The sequence below is a fragment of the Budorcas taxicolor genome, chromosome 7, assembly GCF_023091745.1.
Source record: "Budorcas taxicolor isolate Tak-1 chromosome 7, Takin1.1, whole genome shotgun sequence".
Lineage (NCBI taxonomy): Eukaryota > Metazoa > Chordata > Mammalia > Artiodactyla > Bovidae > Budorcas > Budorcas taxicolor.
In genome coordinates this window covers 47,289,377-47,312,983 of record NC_068916.1, presented here as the reverse complement: position 1 = coordinate 47,312,983, position 23,607 = coordinate 47,289,377, and the positions used below count along the sequence as shown (strand labels likewise).

Genomic DNA, 23,607 nt, shown 5'->3' with positions numbered 1-23,607 from the left:
CCTCAGCTCAGGCTGAGGGCCCTTCGACCAGATTCCTGCATCCAGGACCAGGGGACTAAAAAAACAGGGAAGGATAGGAAGGGTTAAGGAGAGGAAAGAGAGAGGGAAGGGGAGAGAGGTCTTATCCCTAAATTGTATATGGAAATGAAGAGCAGCCACGCTTGTAGGGACACAGCTTCTTGATCCTCGCCCTTTTCTTAGCTAACAGTCACGTGCTTCTTTCTCTAACACAAAAGGACATTTTGATGCAGCACTGCTGCAGGGAGAAACAAGTCATTAATTTGGAAAAATGGTGGCGGTTCTACAGTTTGCCAGGCTCCCATCTGTTTGCTGAGGAATCCAGGTTCTGGAAAAGCAAAACCGCCCTCCTATTTACCAACTACCATTCATCAACTCTCAGGGCTTTTGACATTGACTAACACTGAAAGTGACATTTGGCTCTGCGCTGCTTTCATATAGACTCATTTCAACTAAGAAACCAATAAGAAATCCTATAGGGGAAAATATTTGGGGGGAGGAGTGGTTTGCGAGTGACATGAAACATTCTTCTGTCCAACATTTTGGATCATTATCTGGAACTGAAGTAGTGTGTTTTAAGGAGAGAGAGAAATTGGCACGTCACAAGGAAAGGCAGTCAGCCTCTCAAGATAATTCAGAAAGGGGTGCCTCGGGAGGAGAAGAGAGAAACCCAGAGGCAATTAATTAAACAACAACAAAAAAAAGAGGTCAAGGTCTGAAAATGATTATTCAACAGGCAAGTAATTTAACGTGCCATGATTTGCTGTACAAAAGGATCTGTGTTAAGGGAAGGATATTGTTAGATTTAAATTACATTTGGTTTTTAAATATATAAGCAGATTTTCCAGCACATTAAAAGAAAGCACACCTGTGTACATTTTTTTCCCTCCAAATTTAGTATATCAGCCGTATCTTTCCAGCAAACTTCCTGTGTAGAACAGTTACCACCACAGATTGGTGGTAAATGAGTAAAGTGATATTCCCATCAGCCTTAAAAGTGCATCTCCTTATGACTCCCCGCTCAGAGCAGGCAAGGGGAATTGCTGCTTTCAAAGAGCCCAGGGTGGGCTTTGGCAGGCATCAGAATCACTCAGAGAACAAGGTTAAAAGGTTAACCTTTTAAGATTAAAAAACAGGTTAAAGACAGCTTCCTGGGTCTCATCCCCTGGAATTCTGAGTCTGTAAGTCTGCAGCGGGGCCTGGGAATCACAGTTCTAGCACACCCAAGGTACTCTGATGCAGGTGGCCGTGGAACACAGCCTGACAAATCCTGGCTTAGAGAAGATGTCCTCTAGACTACTGTAGCAAGAGAGACAGCCCTGCCTTCTGGTTCCAGCACATTCCCTGGTTCCAGAGTACTCTATTAAGCTCACACTTGGTGGACAGCTGCTGATCGACACTGTTGAGCTAGGCAAGCCCATCTGTGGGGTTCGGTGTGACACACCCCTGATTTCTCTTTATTCTGTTAGAACGATTACAGGAAGTTATCTATGCAATGCAAGGATTTTGTGGTGGGCGTGCTGGACCTATGCCGAGACACAGAAGAGGTGGAAGCGATTTTAAATGGTGATGTGAACTTCCAAGTCTGGTCCGACCACCACCGTCCGAGTCTGAGCCGGATCAAACTCGCCATTAAGTATGAAGTCAAGAAGGTAAGCTTCCCCACCTCTCCTGGCCTTCCTACCTCCAGGGTTGCTGGCCGACCTTTGTGCTCACACATATTTTGTTCCCACAAGAGGAGGGTGACAACAGCAATTACCCGACCCACCTCTAGACAGGGTCTAGACACCTCCAGCCTTGCAGGACTGCTCAGAGCTCCCTCCTTCACCCCTGGCCCATCAGGAGAAAGAGATGGTGATAGTCATTCTATGAACAGGCTTCGAGCCTGGAGAATAAGAGAGGGGATTTTCAGCCTCCAAACTACTGGCGAGGACCGGGTTACAGTGAATGCTGCATCAGCTAGCAGGCCAATTCCCAGGTTTTCATGAAAAAAACATACCACTCAGTTCTTTCAACAGCACTTATTGAGCTTTCCCTGTGTGCCTGGGGACTTGTGTAGAAAATGTCTTAGTGCAGAGGCTTTGCGGGATCCATGGTTCTGGGTGGCTTAGAGGAATTTCACTCTCAAGGCTTATGAAAGGCTTTATTAGGAAGCATGATTAGACTTCCAAAAGAGTAAGTCCTACCTCCTCAATCAACCCAAGGTGTCTTTAATGGCCACTGGCACCCAGGAGCCCTCACACCCACAGTGGCTGGTCAGACCGAGGTCCTAAGGAGCAAGGCTCAATTATAGTTCCACTCTGGATGTATTCTGGATTTTGTAGAATCTTTTATATTAAATGACATCATTCATCCTGATGAAAACCGCAGAGCTCCAAAGATCCATGTGCTTCAGTACCAGTTGCGCTTTCCAAAGAAGCAAATGGCTGATCAGTCTTTAAGGGTTGTTTTTTCCCATCTATTTTACAGGGTGACTACTGGGGGTATTCCCAATACCCCCAGATTGGCTTCTTGGCATTTTTCTTCTTGTTTGCTTATCTTAATTTGTGTGGGGTGAACCATTCTTCAACAACACTATATGGTATTCATCTAGAGAGAGCTTCTAAGTATGATAAAAATCTTCCTGTCCTTTTAATAATAATCAAAAATTCTAGGAAAAATTCTAGGAAAAAATCTCTTTTTTCAAAGACTGTGAGTCCTGAAGATAAAATTGATAAACCATGGGAAAGGTAGCCTTAGATAAATATTCAAAAGCATAGAGCTAAGAGAGGGGAGGAGTCGGGCTGCAGTTTCAAGCATGTACAACCCTACTGACCAAGTGTAGGGGGACTCACATCTTAGCTTATCTCAAGAGCTCTCTGAGACTGTTCACCAAAGTACAGCAAGCAAGTGTTTCCTAAAGGTGCTGAGATATTCACGGTCTTGGAGTTCAGAGACACCCTGCTGTAGACTGCTTGTTATGGTGATAACAAGGCTTGAGTTTCTAGCATTTCCTTTCTTCTCCAAGCTGTGGCATTATCCTGTCTTCTACCACAGAATGAAAGGGGAAGATGTATTTGACACCCCAAAGAAAAGGAGATGCTTGATATTTGTAGATTAACATTCACAGTTTGGGCTCTTCACAAACAATCCCAACAGCCCAGGAAATGCAAGCATTCACCATATTTCTGAAACATAAATTCAAACCTCTTAGCAAACCAGTCACTGAGGGTGAATCCTTCAGCTAGTCCAGAGTATGGCCACCACTTCAGAGCCTATAATGTTCCTCCTCATTGTCAGCTATCAAGTACAAAATGGCCCTGGTGATGAATGAGAAGAAAAAGTGAAACACTATAAACGGGACAGTTTTGTTCAGAATAAAAGGTTTTGTGAGGGAGATTATTTATTCTAGTAATATCAGGAGAGTCATAGAGGTCTCAAGAAATACCTATCATGAATGTCAAGAGTCTACTGCAATCCATAGGTAGGAAGACGATAAATAACATGACCTGCATAGAATGTCAACCTTGCTCCCTTCAAAAATCTCCAATAGGTAAATTCTCTCAAATCACATATGCCATCATGCTACCTAGACTGACTCAGAGTTTTCCTTGACATTTATTCTATCGTGAATTACCAGCAAAAATACCTAATATTTTAAAATCTTATTAATATTGTAATGAGATTTCATTTTTAATTTATGAACTTTAGCAATGCTTGCATGGGCACAGTCTAACCCTGGGTCTTTGAATTATGAAACGACCGGCACCAAGGCCTATTTACACCTGACATATATATGAGTCTTCAGGCTAGAATATAAAACCATAAAAAAAAAAGTCCTAGGACTTGCCATATATCAAATCAAACCATTAATTCAGTGATTAAAACAAACTAGTTATTCTTGGCAGTTCCATGAGCTGCTAATAGGTCTGACCTTAAAAAAAAAAAAAAAAAGCTTTACATTCAAATAAATTTAGAGACCTTGAGTTACACAGAGTCAAAGAGATTTCTTTGCTTAAAGACATTATAGAGCCTTGATCATGCACTGCTACTGTAAAAGAAGAAGAGTGCAATATGTATTACTGGACCGCAATACTCTCTTTCTCATGGAGCGTCTGGTAAGACTGGTTTTCCATGCAACAGCCTCAATGTTTATGAAATGCATAAATCTGAGTGGCATGGGTGCTGCTCTGTGGCTGGTACTGCACCCCAGATTACATCCTTCCTCTGAATGTTAGCCTCTTCTCAGGCATCACCCTAATGTCTGGTCCCCTGGCTGCCTCGGCCATAACATCAGCCTCCGTGAGATAAAGACAATTATCCCACCATGACACAAGGGACCACTTAGGAAAGAAGGATGAAGAGAGTGTCAGGAGATTTCTAGCGTGATTCTTACATTTAATGGCCACACGGTCTTGGATAAGTCCTTGGAGCTCTTTGGGCCTCATTCCCATTCTGAAAAATAGGTGTATAAGCTTTGGCTTCACAGGATTTTCTATGAACTTTCAAAGGAACTGATACAAGAGGAAATGCTCTGCAAACTGAAAAGGTCTCCACAGCTCCTCAGGGAAGTGTCATCATTGTCATTCAGCAACGCTCTCCCTTCTTTGGAACTGGAGGGGTTCTTTTATCCCCAGAAACACCCTCTAGCTTGTCCTTTGTTATCTCCCTGACTCTTTGCGACCCCATGGACAGTAGCCTACCAGGCTCCTCTGTCCATGGTATTTTCCAGGCAAGAGTGCTGGAGTGGGTTGTCATTTCCTTCACCAGGGGATCTTCCCAATCCAGGGATCAAACCCAGGTCTCCAGCATTGCAGGCAGACGCTTTACTGTCTGAACCACTAGGGAAGCCCATTCTATCCTCTAGAATGCTAGAAATGTCCCCCTGGGGAAGGACATCATCCCTATAGCCTAAAACTCCTCTCCCAAAGACCAAAAGGCCTTGTGAGGATATGACTGTTCTCCGTGACTTCTGCCTTAATAGGGGGACTCAGCATCCCCACTGTTAGAAAGGCAGTGTTGGAGAAGTGGCCAAGTGGGTACCCTTATAGGTTAATCACTGTCCAACCACTAATTAATGGGGTCGCTTAGGTTATGCAGTATACATACACACCATACATACAGGCCTTCATCTTCTCCCCCACAGCTGATCTGGCTGTCTCCTCCATTTCTATCTTTGTCCCCAGGGAACTATGCATAAACGTCCTTCTTAAAGGCTCTCCTCTTCCTTTGCAGAGCAACTCTAAATAAATGCTTAGGGACTTTGAGCCTCACCAACTGGAAGGAACTAATCAGTCTCTGAATCCACTCAGGTTCAGTTGGGCCCAGGCCACATCTGTAAGGAAAGCCCATGGTCTGGCACATGGTCACTGCTGAGTGACTGGTCACAGAGACTGAGACACAGCCCTTGGTGCTCCTTTTAACATGTCCAGCTGAAGACTCACAGCTGGGCCCTTCACTCCCATGCCCCACCCATCTCTCCTCTATCACTTCATTTCTAGACTTACAGGCATGCTCTTTTCCTCTCTTCCCCCTGTGTCATCTCTTCTTTCTTCCTGACTTCAGGTCTGCCTTGATGAGGATCAGGTAAATCTCCATTCACTCTAAGAACTTTGTAGGCATGGGTCTTCCCGGCTCAAAGCGCCCATGGAGAGTGAGACAAGAGACCCAGAAGGTCTTACTATGCAGAAGAGAGACGTTAACTCCACCTGTAGAAGAGATGCAGGCCTCCTTGGACATAATTAAGCAAAAGACTGCTACCAAAAAAAAAAAAAAATAGAAGTACATGAATATTTTGTCCAAAATTATATTAGTGTCATTGCAGAAAGCATGTCTATTATTAGGCAATATCACCAATAAGGGTGGTTCATTTAACCTGACAAGTTGTTTTAGCCCCAGTCTATGAGCCCTATAGACACTGATTAGCCTGCCAAGGACCCTGAGGAAAGGAAGACACAATCTTGCCCTTAAGGAGCAGTCAGTGCAGTGGGTAAGGCACAGGTAGATATGCTATGACAATAAAAGCAACAGCCTCTGTACTCAGCCAGCTGAACAAAGTAGAGTTCATAGCAGTTACCTTTTTCAGACTTCCAGGCGGCCCTCAGTTCTAGCCTCTTGACACAAGGCTTGATTTGGAGGATGTAATCATGGTCCTTCCAACTTATGAGACCCACCCACTCTCCTCTAGAAGTAGCTCCACTCAGCTGAGCTTCCAGATCCCAGACTGTCAGAGGTAGCCCCCCACCGGACTCTGCCAAGCTCCTAGGTGATTCTTAGCCCAGAAATCTAGTATCACGTAAAATAAAGACCTAGGATAGGACCATGGGAGATGGAGAAGACTGCAGGTGGAACCCTCACTAGCCCCACTTAGTAACACTGTTCCCTTTTGCTTCACACAGCATATTATACTAAGGAAATAAGATCCCCTGGGATCTGCATCCACTGGCTCACTCATCATTTCATTAGCATTTACTGCTGTCTACCACGTTACCAGCTCTGAGTTCAGCACTGGAGAGACTGAGAAGCCCCAAGCCTTTCCCTTGAGGGGTACACAGTAGCAATGGACAGAGATGTGTGAACAAAGCATCTCCATCCTGTCTGAGCAAGGTACACAGGATTAAGAAGGGGGTGGCAGGGGGGTCAGAGGAAGCACTAACCAGCTCAGTCTGGATATCAGGAGAAGTTTCCCAGAAGTGGACATACTCGAGGCAGGGCTTAAAGAATGAGAGGTGCTGGATGTGATGGGATGGCAATTTAGGTAGAGAGAGGTTAAAGTTAAAAAGCCACAGACACCTAGGAAAAAATGGCACATTTAGGAAAGAAACATGTTTATAGGAAGATGTGACTGAGGCTGTACTACTGTGGGAAAGAAACAAACTGGAAAGCTTGTCAGAAGCAGATCCTCGAAGGTATTACACGCCAGGCACAAGCACTTGGACCTTATCCTGCCAGCGCTAGCCTACAGAATTTTCTATGATGATGGAAATGTTTTGTTTCCTATTGTCTAATATGGTAGCCACTACCACATATGGCTACTTCACTTGAAATGTGGTTAATATAATTATGAAACAGAATTCTTAATTTTTCATTCATTAATTAAAATTTCAATAGGCAACTGCAGCCAGTGGTTACCAAACTAGACAGTATGATGGTACATCCTCATTCATGCAGTCAACAAGCTTTCACTGAGTAACTATAAAGCATGCTGTGCTAATCACGGAGGATGTGGTATAGTGACTGGAATTGACATGAAGCTAACCATTGTGAAGGAAGACAGGTATTACTCAAAACATCACACCAAAAAATTATAATATTCCAACTGAAATAGTGTTACAAAACAGAGAAACATGACTTTACAACTTCTAAAGACAGACACAACCTAATTGGGGAAGTTAATAAAGACTTCTTGGAGGAACTCATGAGAAAAGTTAACCAGAGGTGAGGAGGGTATTTCTGGCAGAAAGAATGTGTTCAAAGCTGTTCAGAGCATGCACAAAGGCCCTGTGGTGAGAAGAAATACAGCATATAAAAGGAACTGAAAGAATGTGGATGTGGCAAACTCAGAGGCATAAGGAAGAATGGGGAGTGGGGTGAGTCTCAAGAGGCAGACAGGAACCAGACCAGGCAGAGGCTTGCAGACCATGCAAAAGGATTTTGTTTTTGTTCCTTTCTTTAGGAACAGTAGGAATCCACTGGAGGATATTAATCAAGGTGGTTGTAAAGATTAGGACAGAAAGCCTCTGAGAAATGCTGGAAGGCAAAAAGGGTAGGTGTGGATGCAACATAATTGTTCAGCAAAAGGGACAGACTATTAATCAAGGCAGGTGAAGTTATGCTGTGTTAACAAGCAAAACCAAAGCTGTATGGGCTGTTAACCAGAAAAAAAAAAAAAAGATTTATTTATTGCTCATCACTGGACAGCAAGGAGATCAAACCAGTCAATCCTAAAGGAAATCAACCCTGAATATTCATTGGAAGGACTGATGCTGAAGCTGAAACTCCAATACTTTGGCCACCTGATGCAAAGAACTAACTCACTGGAAAAGACCCTGATGCTAGGAAGGATTGAAGGCAGGAGGAGAAGGGAGTGACAGAGGATGAGATGTTTGGATGGCATCACCAACTCAATGGACATGAGTTTGAGCAAGCTCCGGGAGTTGGTGAAGGACAGGGAAGCCTGGCATACTTCAGTCCATGGGGTCGCAAAGAGTCAGACACGACTGAGTGACTGAACAGCGACAAAATAATCACTCATCCTATTTCCATCTTGCAACAGAATTCAGAGGAATTCATTCAGGAACCGAAAATGATAGAATAGCCACCACCTCAAATATTTCCACCCTGCCAAAGGGAAATCCAGCCCTGGAGGGTCTCATATCAGCAATTAAACACTTCCACCTGGAAGGGACACACGGTGCTTCTGCTTACAACTCATAGACAACAATTAGTCACATAACCCATGCTGCCATAAGCAGGCCAGAAAGGCTTAAATAGTCCTCATTTGAAATAGTCATGCATTTGAAAAGAGAAAAATAAAAGGAGCTATTTGGTAAATAGCACTAAAGACAACCAACAGGAAAAAATTTGAGGAAATTCATATGAAGAGCATCTTCATCTCTGTAAATAGGAAGCAGAATCACCCTCTGAAGTAGAAGGCAGCCTGAAAAAAGAAAAAAAAATTTTAAGGTTTGAGAAGGGAATTCTCTGGTAGTCCAGTGGTCTTCCAATGCAGAGGGTGTGGGTTCAATCCCTGCTCGGGCAGCTAAGATCTCATATGCCTCATAGCCAAAAAACCAAAAAACATAAAACAGAAGCAATACCGTAACAAATTCAATAAAGACTGCAAAAAATGGTCCACACTGAAAAAAAGTGTCTTAAGAAAAGTCTGGGGAAAATTCTGTACGAGATGAGAGAGAGAGCTGAACAACAGAGCCAACAGTCCAGGCAGCATTAGAGATTATAAATTCTTTGGCAACAGCCTGTATTCTTAAAAAAAAATGAAAAATCTCTACAAAAAAATGGAAATGTGTGAAGTCAATGTCCTCCATGAACCTCAATTCCCTGCTGTGAACTTCAAGATTCTTTCATGGACATGGAGCCCAGAAGTACACAAAATGTGCCCACAGGGCACAGCACGCAGGTTCCCTCAGAGAACGCCAAGGTGGGTGGGGCAAGCTCAGAGGGGAGAGGCATGGGGGGAACATCCCACCCACATCACCGCCCTGTCTAAAGCTGGGCCAGGCCTCTAACAACTGCAGAAGTCCCTTTTGCTTCTTTCTTCAAAAATTCACCATCTTGTGCACATTTGACAGTCGTGCCATAAGTTGGCCCATTGTTCCACCTGGAAAAAATCCCATGAGAAGATGACAGAAACTGTTGCATAGCGATTTATAGTGGCCAGGAGTGTACCTGCTCACATCCACCACTCACTAAATATGTGGAATTAGTAACTCCAAGGTACTTAATCAGCTGGCTGGCAGGAGCCCAGTGGATAGGGCGGATGCTCCTCCAACCCTCAAGAGCCTCCTGGCCTAAATCTGTGCTGGGAGAGACCATGAGGCCCAGCAGCAGACGCACAACTGACTGAAACCCCTCCCCCTAGTGTGGTGACCACCGGCAGGGACACCAGAGAGGGCAGCTGACCTCTACTGAGGTTCAGAGTCATTTCCTCCATCTGCAGAGAGCACAGGGAATGTGTGGACACCAGGGTTTTCTAAAGGACGTCTGAGAGGCCAATCAGACACTCAAATGCTCTGAGCAGACTTTCCCCCGCTGTGTTTTCCTGCTGAGGCATCATTGTGAACAGATGCTCAGAGTTAAGAAGACCAGAACTGTCACAAACACAGTCTGGCTGGTCAGACACCACCCCAGACTGTGCCGCAGGATGCCCAAGAGCTGTCAAACGCTCTTGGAATCCACTGGTATAGAAAACATCAATCAGCGTCCTCTCTGGGGATTCTTCTCAGCACTTTGGAGGTGCTAGCCTGGTCACATGGCGCAAAAACGACCAACCTCCATTCATCTCTTGGCTCACAGGGGCTATCTTTGGCCTTGGAAAAGTAGTTTTGTTTTTCTCAAGCAGCAACCTTAAGAAGGACTAATGCAAGTATGTGTGTATCCCTTTTCTTCCTGGAAAAACTCTCAAGAGAAGAAAAATAAGTGCTGTTGGGCAGCAGTTTACTATTGTGGCTGAAAACCTAGCCACATACGTGGGACTGCAAATCCCAAGTCCTTCATTTACCACACAGGTGGCTTCAGATATTTCATCTCTGGGGCTCAGTTTTCTATTCTGTACAATGGGAACAAATAACAGTGCCTATTAAATAATAATCTATGTTTACCAATATAGCTTTATTTTGGAGGGCTCCAAAACCACGGCAGATGGTGGCTGCAGCCATGAAATTAAAAGACGCTTGCTTGGAAGAAAAGCTATGACAGCCTGGACAGCATATTCAAAAGCAGAGACATTACTTTGTCAACAAAGCTCCACTTGGTCAAAACTATGGTTTTTCCACTGGTCATGTATGGATGTGAGAGTTGGACTATAAAGAAAGCTGAGTACCGAAGAATTGATGCTTTTGAACTGGAGAAGACTCTTGGGAGTCCCTTGGACTGCCAGGAGAACAAGCCAGTCAATCCTAAAGGAAATCAGTCCTGAATATTCACTGGAAGGACTGATACTGAAGCTAAAACTCCAATACTTTGGCCACCTGATACGAAGAACTGACTCACTGGAAAAGACCCTGATTCTGGGGAAGATTGAAGGCTGGAAGAGAAGGGGACAACAGAGGATGAGATGGCTGGATGGCATCACTGACTCAATGGACTTGAGTTTGAGCAAGCTCTGGGAGTTGGTGATGGACAGGGAAGCCTAGTGTGCTGCAGTCCATGGGGTCGCAGAGTCAGACACGACTGAGTGACCGAACTGAACTGAACTGAATATACTTAGAACACAGTACATAATGTTAGCTAATAGAAACTATATGCCATGTTGTTCTTACAAGCAGAACCTATCCATAGGACAAAACCAGTTTTTCTCAACCTCAGCACTATTGACATTTGGGGCCAGACGATTCTTCACCATGGGCACTGTCTTGCATATTTCAGGATATTTAGCAACATCCCTGGCCTCTATCTAGTAGGTGCCAGTAGCACCCTCCTCGCAAGTTGTGTCAACTAAAAGTGTCTCTAAGACATGGTCTCTAAAATCCCTGGGGGAAGGCGTGGAGACAAAATCATTCCCTGTTGAGAATCTCTGGGATGGTTTTGGGGATCAAGGCTATAACCCCTTCACTGTAAACCACTGAGGACAGGAACTGCAGTTCTCCAAGGATGCACGGCATTTGTAGACCAAACAGATCAAAATCAAATGCAGTGTATCTCTCTGAAACAAACTAAGTTCTCCTACTTAGCTGCACAAAGGAACCACCTGGCTACTTTGTAAAAAAAACATCAGTGTCAGTGTCCCAGCCACAGAGCTTCTAATCCAGTTCCCCCCGGGTGGGAGCCCAGGGACTGGGTTTTTTGAAAGACTCTCTAATGATTCTAAATTTTGTAAAGACTGAGTTCCTGGTGGGTGGGACCTCTCCTCAATCATTTTGGTCTCTGAAGACAGAGAACTAGTTATCCCTCTGCACATAATACTGTGCAGGCTCTGCGGTGAGCAGATGAATAGACAGATGGGAGGAAATATGAAGACACAGGTCTTACTGCAATCCAGACATCTGTAATTCCTCTCATGATCAAAAATCCATACAACAGAATTCAGCTGATGTTCCAGGCGGGCCTGAGAGCATGGGGCCATCATCCCATTCCCTCCACTGCTCGCCTGTGTGCCTTCTGGGTTTGTTTGTAACTCTGGAAAAGAGCTCTGACTCTGCAGAGAAGCCCTCACAGTGGTTCATGGCCTGGCAGTCTCAGGGATGGAGAAGAGTGGTGGGTGGCTTCAGGGTGGCCCCACACGTCAGGGAGAGGCAGTGGGGCCTCTGTCCTCATAGGGGAGCTCAGATCACTGAAGAGTTCTAGACTGGGTCTGAGAAGCACTCCTCTGCTCCCTGGCCTGAGTTTCTGACCTGCCCCCACACCGTGCCTGGCTCAGCTTTGAGAGGGACAAGCAGAGCACCCAATGCGTCCTCTCTGCCCTTCCTCAGGCCTGCTGCGATCTCTCACGCAGCTTTCTGTAGACAGCAAATACTACTGCACATTTGCAAAAGAGATTTCAGTTCCTCCAAGTCCACACAACCAGACAAGAAACTACTGTCTTTTTGGCTATTTTGCTGCCTTTTGTTCACTTCTTTGAATATATAAATATTTGCATGAAAGGATAATCCTTTTAAGCATTTTTCTTCTTCTCGGTGCCATGTAACCTTAGCTTATGGGCCTTTTCCTTATACCCATCGTGAACTGCATCTGTTAAGGTATTCAGAAGCTGATTATTTATTACATTCTGATTTAGGGGCTAACAAGAAGAGAGGAATTTGAGGAGCACTCAAGGAAGGAATATAAATCCCCACTGCCTCCAAGAAATAGATGCAAACCAGATGCATTTACTAACCAGCTTGTCTTGTGGAAAGGACAAAAGCCATTTTCAAACTGTCACTTTTATCCCAGAGTCTAATAGATCTCAGAAATTAGGCACCACCTCCCCCCACCCAAGGACCTGTACTTAACTCAAATAATTAAGCTCAGGACCAACTCCACCTTTGTGTCTCATTATTTCTGTACTAAATGCTCATATATGGATTCAGAGTCTTAATGAGCATTTGATCTGTTATATATTCCTCCCATTATATACCATAATGCATTACTCTTTTATTAACATTCAGCTGCCTAAGGTCACTTGCAAATTTCTTGATGGAAGGGGAGTTTTGTGAGTATAATTGTGAATAAAAATCTTTGCTTAATAGAGATGCTTTGATTTATATAATCCAAGCCTTAGTCCTATCTTGTCTGGATTACTACAGCAACCTCCAGCTGACCACCTGCCTCTGCCCTTAGCAAACCCCACCTTCTCCTCACCAACACACACGAGCAACAGTCAGAGAACTTTCTGAAATAGATCTCATCAGTCCCCACTTAAATATTCCATCTAAAAGTGAGCAAGAAAGGCACAGTCCCTGCCTCCAGGGAGTTCTGAGTCTAATAAGCATCACTCCCAGAAGCAGAGCTGGAGACAAGGGTCCTTGTGCAGGTGAGTGAGAAGCCTGCAAGGAAGGGCAGAAGCAGTCTGAGGCAGGAGCAGCTAAGCAGAGGGGTGGTCTCAGTGGAGCCTCACTGAAGAGCCCTGCAGGCGTGTGCCACGTGACTCCCTCTCTCATCAGTCACTCTCCATCTCCATGCCCTCTCTTAGAGTAAATATCATTCGTCACTTATTTACTTGTTTACTGTCAATTTTCCTCACCACAGTAAGCTCTATGGTGGCAGCTCTCCACTGTATTCCTAGCCTAGAGCAGACCCAGGCAAGTAGAATATTCTCAAAAATATTTACTAAATAAGTGATTTACTGAATGAGTTTTCCTCCAGTTTTTAGTTTTCTCAAATATAGCAAAACCCCATGTTTAAGGTGAGATACATTCCTAAAAGCTGTTGAGGAAATTCTCAGGATTCTCTTGAGAAATAAAATGAGATGAACAGGAAATGAGCCCATGATGACCTGCTACACATTAGGCATTACTTGTCTCCTTCCTAAACTCCCACAACTACAGGCACAGAGTCCATGGCAACTCAACAGCATGATTGATGGCCTTATTTTATTTAAAAATGAAAAGAAAGAAAGGTCATTTAAATACAAAATACCATTGTTTGATTAATACAGTTAATAGTAATTTGGCCAGCAAGCTGCATCCTGAAGAAATTACAAATCAATTAATCTTTTTATACTTAGTGTTCCATAATAAAACCACCAGATATATCATCATCTGACTGCTTTGCTTGCTCCCTTCTCTGGTAAGGTGTTAGCTCTTCCTGAACTCACAAGGCAGACTTGTAAGCCTCATGTGACACCTATTATCAGCTAAATCTGTAGACATTAAAACGCTAAGACCCCAGTCCTGTCATCAGAAGCTTACGTCCTCAAGGGCTCCACACTTCTGAGTCCAGTCCTTTATCCAATGAGAAAAGGAAAGATTCATTCAGGGCAAAAGTGTTGTGGGAAATCCTCACAGAGGCAGAGGAGGCAGATGCTTAGTCAGACCTTGGAAGGTGTGTCAGAGGGATTCCAGATGGAGAACACAGTGGAGCAGAGGATAAAGCTGTGAGGATGTCTGCACAATCAGAGGCGGTCGGGTAAGGGCACAGGGGAAGAGAGGCTGTGGTAGAGGGGACCAAAGCCGGGGCTGGGGTGGGGAAGGTTAGGAGTTGAAGGAAGTACAACCCACTGGGGAAGCAGGGCCACCTCTGATGGGCTGTGAAGAAGTCGTGCTGAAATGCACAGCCTTCATTCTGTAACAGAAAGGGGATCCTTGAGTTGTCTACGCAGTTTGCCTTCACAATTTTACTTATTATACAAATAGCATTTTAACAATAAGAAGAGTATTTAAAAGGAGAAGAATAGTCTACAGTTACATGCCCCATATATCAATTGCTTTTATTTGTTTACATCTTTCCCATTCTTTGCCAGAGTAGGCATGTATTTACATACTTACAGCTATAGGATAAATAATCTTGTGACTGAATTTACCTAGCATTAGAAAATAAATATTCTATTTTTTATTTAATTATCATATTTATGTCAGCATAAGATTGATATATCATTTCAATCTTCTCTATTAATAAACATTCACTTTTTATATATTTATATTTTATTCCACATATTTATGGATATATTTATTTATAGTAAATATATATTTACTCTATATTTACAATAATATCCATATATATTTCATCTCCATATATATCACTTTCCTTCCTTCTTTTCTGTTATTTCTGAGAATTGGGTTTCTGACAGTGAGGCTATCGTGTCACAGATACTTGTGAAACACACTGCAAAATTATTTTCCCAGAGGGCTACACCATTTTTCAATGTCGACAATATTCTACAACTAAACTGGCTTCATCGATACTTTGTAAGCATTAAGTATCATTAGGATTTTTCCTCTAAGAGATGTAAAGTACTATCTTATGCAAATTTTAAAATTCATTCCTATGATCACTAGGCAGATGAGCATTTGAATTCCTCCTATGCACAGCCACTCATTACACCACACCACCAATATCCTTTAGTATTTCCATACTGAACCCTTGATCTTTTCCGTATTGATGTGGATGGCTCCTGAGCAATATAGAACGTTTTACACATTTGTGGCCAAGTCAGTGGTATGTCAGGACTGTAGGTAGCCTTGCTTCCATAAGACAGTTCTAGGAGCACGATGATGTTTATACAAGTACAAGGACTAGCTAAGATGCTTCAGGAGGAGTCCAGGCGTTCCAGGGGAGGTGATGAGGGCCTAAATATAACAAAGCAGTAGCTATGATCAATAAAGATGGAATCTGTACAACTGTTACTTTGGAGGTAAAAAACAGGACTTTGTAATCCATGGCACAAGCTCAGCCTAGAAGCTTCTGTAGGAGTCTACCAAAGGATAAATTGCTTTACTCGGATTCTAAGTTGCCCTAACAGAGACTTCATCTAGGTGAGGGATGGATCTGGAGGCTCTTTAGGAGCTTGGAGGATTCTGAAGAAGGATGGAAAAGCTCAGAGCCCACATGGATGGAGGGAGGACTGGGCAGAGGGAAAGGAAAGAAGAACCAGGACCCAGAAGGTAAGGAGAGGAGATACTCAGAAAGAAGGCATGCAGAACAGCTTAGAGACGCTCTCTCGCATTGAGTGCCAGTCCTGTTCCCACTCACCATTTGCATGCTGCATCCTCAGAGCAGTCTCATCATCTTTTCCCTATTTTAATGATGAAGGAAACAAGGCCCAGAGAGGGATAACAAGTCACTGAAAATTAGGCAGCTGGTAAGCAGCAGGCAGGGAGTTAAACTCACACGCCTGGTCCCAAACCTGTGCTGTTAACTACCACAATGTGCTGGGACCCTCTTGGCCTAGGAGGCTGTGAGTGGGTTCCCCAAAGAAGATGACAAAGGGAGACAGTAAACCCAAAGAACCAGACACCCTTGCTCAAGTCCACACGCCCTGTGCATGAAGGCAGAGCAGCACAAGAAACTGGAGGAGGGGTCTGGCTACATAAGCTAACACAGCCAGGATCTCCAGGAATACTCACCCTCTCTCCAGATCCTCAGCTACCCCTTCCCATCCAGTTTCCCCAGATTATTTTCATGGGATGCACAATAACACTTAATTTTCTAAGGAAGGACCCTCATTCAATGGGCAAAAAGGAAATTTTTTAATGTTTGCTCATTCAGAAGCTGCTTTTAGTGACCATCAGGCTGAAATTCAGTAAAATGAAGGCCCATTAGGGAGGATTTATAAAAACAAAGTTCCAACAACCAAATCCATTAGCACTAGTTATAGGTCTTTAGCTGATAATAAACCACTTCCCAGAGAAAACTGACATCAGGGTGGGTGACCTATACACATACAGGCATGTCATGTTCTATTATAACTGTATACTCATAAACAGTACACACGTATCCCAAAGGATATGTTACGTGGTTGCTAAAGACTTCCTCCTGAAATAACTGACTCCCTTTCAGATAATCAATGCACTGAAAACCAGACCTTTCCACATGACATGGAAACAATATTTTGTGTGGGGTAGTAGTTAAGAGTCATGAGCTGCGGCGTGAGACAGCTGGGGTGAGCCTGGGCAAATCACTTAAGCTTGATTTTCCTTCATCTGTAAAGCAGGGTAATAATACTTGCTTACAAATTTCCAGCACACAGTAAGCATCAGATAAATGTGGGCCACTAGCACTTTACAAATGTTATCTTTCAGGAGTTACTCTGATCTGTAGCAGGTACTAGTAGTGAGGAACTGGCTGCATATTACCTGGTTGGCAGGCAAGGCACAGCTCACTCCAAGTTGTTATATACAATTACTAGAAAAAAAAAGTTATCTAACTATAATCTGTTCCGACAGAATTATTATATTATTAAAATGTTACACATTATACATGTATGTATAAACAATGTTAAATATGTAATTAGTAAAGAAACACGCTTAACCAGTATGAGTTTGCTTCATGACTCTCTCTTCTTAACTGCTACTTGGTACAGATGAAGCTCTGGAGTGAGAGTGCCTAAGTGCTTCACATCCTGGCTGTGTGATCTCAGACGAGTCACTTAGCCTCTCTCATGCCTCTTTCCTCATTTGAAGGAAAAAAGAAAGCTAATCATTATATCTGTGTCATAGGATTATTGTGAATATTAATCATTTTAAAATGTTTGGTACATCATAAGTGCTCAATAAATATTGGCTTTTATCACTTTTAAATTTTTCTAAAACATGACAAATCTAAGCCAGTGTCTCCTACTGGGGCTTCCCAGGTGGCTCAGAGGTAAAGAATCCCAATGAAGAATGAAGAATCCCAATCCTACCAATGAAGGAGACGCAGGAGACTGGGGTTCAGTCCCGCATTGGGAAGATGCCCTGGGGAAGGAAATAGCAACCCTCTCCAGTGTTCTCCCCTGAGAAATGCCATGAACAGAGGAGCCTGGTGGGCTACAGTCCGTGGGGTCACAAAGAGTCAGACCCAACTTAGCAACCGAGCATATGCCTCCTACCCATGTTGCCAGGAGACCCTGCCTCAGTCAGTCCAGGGCATCCTCTGTGCCATGTCACAGTCCTGAAGACTTACCTGTGTACCCAAAGAGGGCTCTTGGTCTGTGCCCTTCTTTGTGTGGACACTCCTGAAACCCCTAACACCCACTGACCACATCCATCTGTCCACAAGCTGTGGCTCAATCTTATTCATTCAACACTTTGTTTTCTGAGCACTGTATCCTGGATACTATAGCCAGTACTGGGAATGCAATAATAAAACCAAAACAGACAAGAATCTCTGCCTTCATGGAGGTTCCAGTAAAGCAAGATCGCTAGGCCAGACTGGTGCCAGAACCCTCTCCTGAACTCCTGTAAAGAAGCCCCTTGGCCTGGGCCAGTATGCAGAGCACTCTGATTGTCCCTATTTGGGGGTCCTTTTGCCTCCAGTGCAGACAGTTCATGCAGACTCTGATATCTACACCCCACAGAAAATTCCCAAAGCCCACTCTCCTCTCCTGGACTCAGGAAGTGTTTCTCCACCACCAGGTACCCTCCCCTCCCCTCCACTGGTCCTTGTTCTGAGAAAAAGGTCAGCATAGGAGCTTCAGAACCATTCCTAAAGCCCCCAGAAACTGTGAACTTCCTCCTGAGCCAGGACTACTTGTCTCTTCCAGAGGCTTCCTGGCCACATCCACAGGAGACAGAAGGCAAACCACTATTCATTCTCCTGTGATGAGCCTTTAGCCAACAAAACAAGACAGGCTCCTCTCCCAGGCAGGTTATTCAGACACCCAGTGGTACAGAGTGGGTTAAGGGAGAAGGCATTTATGGTTCAACAGGCAGCACCTGAGTTACAGAACCGTCAGAGGGAAGGAAGACATAGAATAGACTCGTGGATCTGACAGTCAGAAGAAATTCTGAGACAGCCATTTCAGTAGGGTTCAGGAGCCAGGCTTCAGATGGTCAGGGAGCCACATGGAAGATCAAGAACAGAGGTGAGAGCCAGCTGAGATTAGATTGGATGCTTCTTCCTCAGAGAAGGATGGGAGTGTAGGATAAGCATCAAGGCAGAGAAGAGTGAGGACCAAGGAGGGAGCTCTTGTCCAACAGCTCAGTGATCTGGGGATGAGTCAGAGTGTTTGAGAATGATGGTGGATTCTGTAACCTCTCCTCTCCCATCTCTCCAAGAGCAAGGAAGGGGCATTATTTGGCTCGAGAGGATGGATTTCTGCTCAGAACTGAGCTTCCCTCAGCTGAACAAGAGGCCAGACCAGTGGTGCCCACGCTGCTTAGAAAGGCATCACATTTCTTTGCATGTCTATCAGACTTCTGATAATCTGTTCTTGCCGACTTCACATCCTGCCTCTCTCTTCTTGGTTCACTGTGATCCAGCCCACTGGCAGTCTCATTCTTCCTGAAACACACCAAAGTCTTCCATAACCACCCTGAGCAGAGACTTTCCTCTGCTTACTACTCAGTCCCTTCCTATCCTTTTACCCAAGGCATGGGCTCCCTTTTAACCCTCAGAGCTTAGGGCTATTGCCTTTGCTATACATTTGACATTACAGTGACTTGAAGTTATTCAAACCTGGCATGGAAGAAATGTAAAAAGTCTCCTGCATAGCTCCAGATGGCTTTGTAAATTAAATTAAACCCACAACTGGCCCAGGAACTTTCCCCATCATAATTACATTATTGATCATTAACATTTGAAGAGGCTGCAGAATGAATCCTGGACACTGCAATAAATTATCATTGTCTACTGGGCAGGTTCCATGAATCAGGTGCCCCGGAGCCTTCTGAGACTGTCTGATGATGTAATTTAAATGATGCTGTTTTTGCTCTTTGGTAAATGAGAGGCCAGCAGGGGCAGAAGTGGGGCAAGTGTGTGTGTACATCCAATCTACACTATGGGCGACTGGCCCCAAATACCTAATAGTGAAAGTCTAGTACAACTCTCTCTAGCTCCCAAGGTACTCTGCTTTTCCAAGTCATTTTTAGTTTCCATCTTAGTATGATGCAAGACCCATTCAGGAGCACCCATTTCCCATCACTCCCCAATGGTCCATTCACCCTGGGATGCCTACACCTCTCCTGACACTACAGGCACTAAGGCATCACTAATGCTAATAACAACAGTATTTTGGTAAGTGCTTAATCTGTCCCCTTCACCATGTCAAGTGTTTTGAATACATTCATTCAGTTTAAACCATCAATACTGTCATCCCCATTTACAGATGAAACAGATACAATTCAGAGGTAAAATTGAGCTCTAAGATCTATCTAACCCTCAAGCCCAATCTCTTTGCAGCTACTTCTCCCTAGCATGCTCTTCCTGGCCCTCTCAGTGGCCTGGTTATAGCCTTCATGGCTCCGCTCAAGAGTCATTCCTCCAGGAAGCCTTTTTTCATTATCTTTTCACATCCCCTCCTGGGTTGGGTGCCTCTTCTCTGCTATTTCACGGCATTAAGGGCTAACCCTGTTATGGCACTGATTGAACTACACTGAATTTCCTGCTAACCTATTTTCTGATGTAGACATTGAGAGTCATGAGAACAATATTGATAGACATTATTTTCAAACTGTGTGTTCCTAGTATCTGGCTCAGTAGGTATTTTCTGGATGAATGGAAGGATGGATGAATGGATGAACATAAATTTATGTATATGCAGATATTACCTTAAATAGATCACAATAATTTATGAGACTCAGTTTCCATTTCTGAAGAATATGAACATAGTTAAAGAGAGATTTTATTTGTCAGAGCATGATAAAAACCAGTATGACCAAAATTAACTCAACCCATCAAGTAATTTTCTATATATATCATGAGCCCCTGAATGACAAAGGAGACCACTGCCTCTTCAAATACCAAGCACATATGTCAAGGGGACCTGTGCATTTGTTGCTGAATATTCATGCCTCTCACTAAGGGGAACTTTGCACTGATAACTGAATCAGTGACATCTAAAAACAGAGAGCCAGCAGTCACCTGCCTAACCAGACTGTGCTTCTGCCAGAAATAAATGCTGCATGTTTCCCAGTATTTGGGGTGTGATGAATATCCACATTTTTGAGCAAGTGAAAGCAGCAAGGCTGGAAGTCTTGGGTGACAGCAGGCACCAAGAGAAAAGAAACCAACATTGACTAATTATCTAGCAAAGTTATGTGCCAGGCTCTCTGTCTATGCATGAATGTCCTTTAAAGTATCAGAAGGTAGAAATAAGCAGTATGACACATGAGATTAGGAGACACCCTTTAAAAGTTTAATGTATGCCCTAGATGGGAAAAATTATGGTGGTTGTTGGGGAGAGGGGTGCTCATAACAGACACACCCTGTTGTTTGCATAGGGCCTAGAACCACATGAAAAAGAATCTGAAGAATGTCTACACAGGGTTTAACTTTGTTGGTCAAGTTGGTGCTAGAAGGTGGAAGAGTAGAAAATAAAGTTAATTTTTAAGGAAAGTCTGAGAAAAAAATTCCTAGAAGGGACAAGTCTGGCCAAGACTGGGTGTGAGGGATAAGCAGGGGATCAGGGCTCAGCAGATGGTGGTCCTTGGATCTGCCCTGGCCTCCCCACAAGCCAAGATGAGCTGTGTGTAGGGAGCAAGGAGTACTGACTCAGGATTTAACACCTCTCTCCACCCAGCTTTCAGAAGGCTAATTCAAAGTCAAATGGAGGTGAAAAGAAATATAACAAGTAATCCTCCACTTCTTTCTGGATGGCTCAGTGGGTAAAGACTCTGCCTGCAATGCAGGAGACACAGAAGATCCAAGTTCAAGCCCTGGATGGGGAAGACCCCCTGGAGAAGGAAATGGCAACCCACTCAATTATTCTTGCCTGGTGAGTTCTATGGATGGAGGAGCCTGGCGGGCTGCAGTCCATGGGGTTGCAAAGACTTGGACACGACTAAGCACAAACACAGATGAATGAAAGAATCCTCCACCTCAGAGTCATCAGAAGCAGAATCATGCAGGCCTGAACCCTGAGAAGGACAAACTACAGAACAACGGAAGACATTACTTCACCTCAGGCATCACTTTTCAAAGACTCTGTTGGAGTGCTGACCTTAGAAAAGATGAGAAGAGACAGCCATGTCTGAGGTCAAAAAATGGAGATCTTTCTCTGCTGAGAAAGCAGGTGCCTCACCTGAGAAGGAGATATCCCAGGTCCCAAGCATTTAGCACCCACCACCCTGTGGGAGCCTGGCAGCAGAACTACAGGAAAAAGTGAGCCCCTGAGAGCAGAGCAGAGAACAGCAGGACAGACTCACTCTTCAGAGGCAGGGACCAGCCAGGAGGTATCCATGCGAGCAGAACAAGAGCCCAGAGGGCTGCTGGTGGGGCAGCCAGAGCAGGGCTACAGAGGCCCAGGGCCGCAGCGCCGTGCACTGGACCAGTCACCGAGGGACAGTTCAGGACACACTTAGTGACAGGTAGAGTGGCTTGTGTAGAATACTTGAATCCAACAGAAGTACACAGGAAGAGGTGATCATAAAAAATAAAAAAAAAAAAAAAAACCTGCCATCTAGCTTTAAAGGGCTACAGATTTCGCTGTAGCTAAAGAAATGGGAATTAACAAGTTCTCCAAAGGCAAAGGCCTTGACCATACTGCTCACTGTTGTGTTCTCCATGCCTGAAAATGCTTGGTGCGTGGATCAGTCAGCACTTACTATCTGTCTGGTGGTTAGATGCAAGCATGCCTACTATTGCGGCTAGGTTTGCACTCACCAGCTGCCAACATCTGGAACATGGGGGTTATAAACATGGTATTTCTAATTCTTGAACCAATGGCTATGTCATTATTTCAGCATTTCTCATTATCATCAAAATACTGGTAACCCAAACGTTTTATCAGTGTTGAGAATTCAAAATTTTAAATTTAAAAAAGCGATAAAATCCTAAGTATGTTTCAAAAATAAAACTACATATAAATAAAAGTGTCAAGTAAAACAAATATATGGGCAAAATACATGTTACACATATATCAGCAATATATTCGTAGAGGAGAAATTAACTTTGAGTGCTTATTTTTAAATAATTACATAAGAGTAAAATGCAAAGTGTGACTTTAAAAAGTAAAGTGTATCAAATAAATCACTGCAGAGTTATATGCACATTTCTCTGCAAGAGAACCCTGGAAATTTGGGAATCAGACAAAAATGTTACAGGTAAACTCAAGACATCTGCCTCTGATTCCTTCATCTGCAACTGACCTAATACTTTTGATAATCGGAGAAGAAAATCTTCTTGAAAAATGTAGGATCACTTCACCTTACCACTTACTACTAGCTCCATCAACCTAGGACTATAATTTTTTATTGACTGAAAGCTGTGTTTTATATTTCAAGAAAGCATTTCTGGTCTATCTTTGCCTTCTTCTGCTTAGTTAAATATAAATGTTGATTTCCTATATCAATATCAATACCTTTGGATGATATTTCTCCTGGAATCGAAATTTCCAGGAAAAATATCAATAACCTCAGATATGCAGATGACACCACTTTAATGGCAAAAAGGAAAGAGGAACTAAACAAGCTCTTGAAGGTGAAAGAAGAGAGTGAAAAATCTGACCTTAAAATTCAACATTCAAAAAACTAAGATCATGGCATCTGGTCTCATCACTTCAGGGAAAATGGATGGGAAAACAATGGAAACAGTGACAAACTTTATTTTCTTGGGCTCCAAAATCACTAGGGATGATGACTGCAGCCATGAAATTAAAAGACACTTGCTCCTTGGAAGGAAAACTATGACAAACCTAGACAGCGTATTAAAACAGAGACATCACTTTGCCTACAAAGGTCCATACAGCCAAAGCTATGGTTTTTCCAGTAGTCACGTAGAGATGTGAGAGTTGGACCATAAAGAAGGCTGAGTGCCAAAGAATTGATGCTTTCAAACTGTAGTGTTGGAGAAGACTCTTGAGAGTCCCTTGGACTGCAA

General features: G+C 43.6%; 1 protein-coding gene across 1 annotated transcript in view; it reads left to right on the top strand.

Moving 5' to 3' along the window:
* The window catches only part of TRPC7 (transient receptor potential cation channel subfamily C member 7), a 140,215-nt gene that overhangs the window by 38,601 nt on the left and 78,007 nt on the right, over positions 1-23,607 (top strand). The window contains exon 3 of the mRNA XM_052643521.1: positions 1,488-1,670. Coding sequence (XP_052499481.1) covers positions 1,488-1,670 — 183 coding nt within the window. The remainder of the gene's footprint in view (positions 1-1,487; positions 1,671-23,607) is intronic.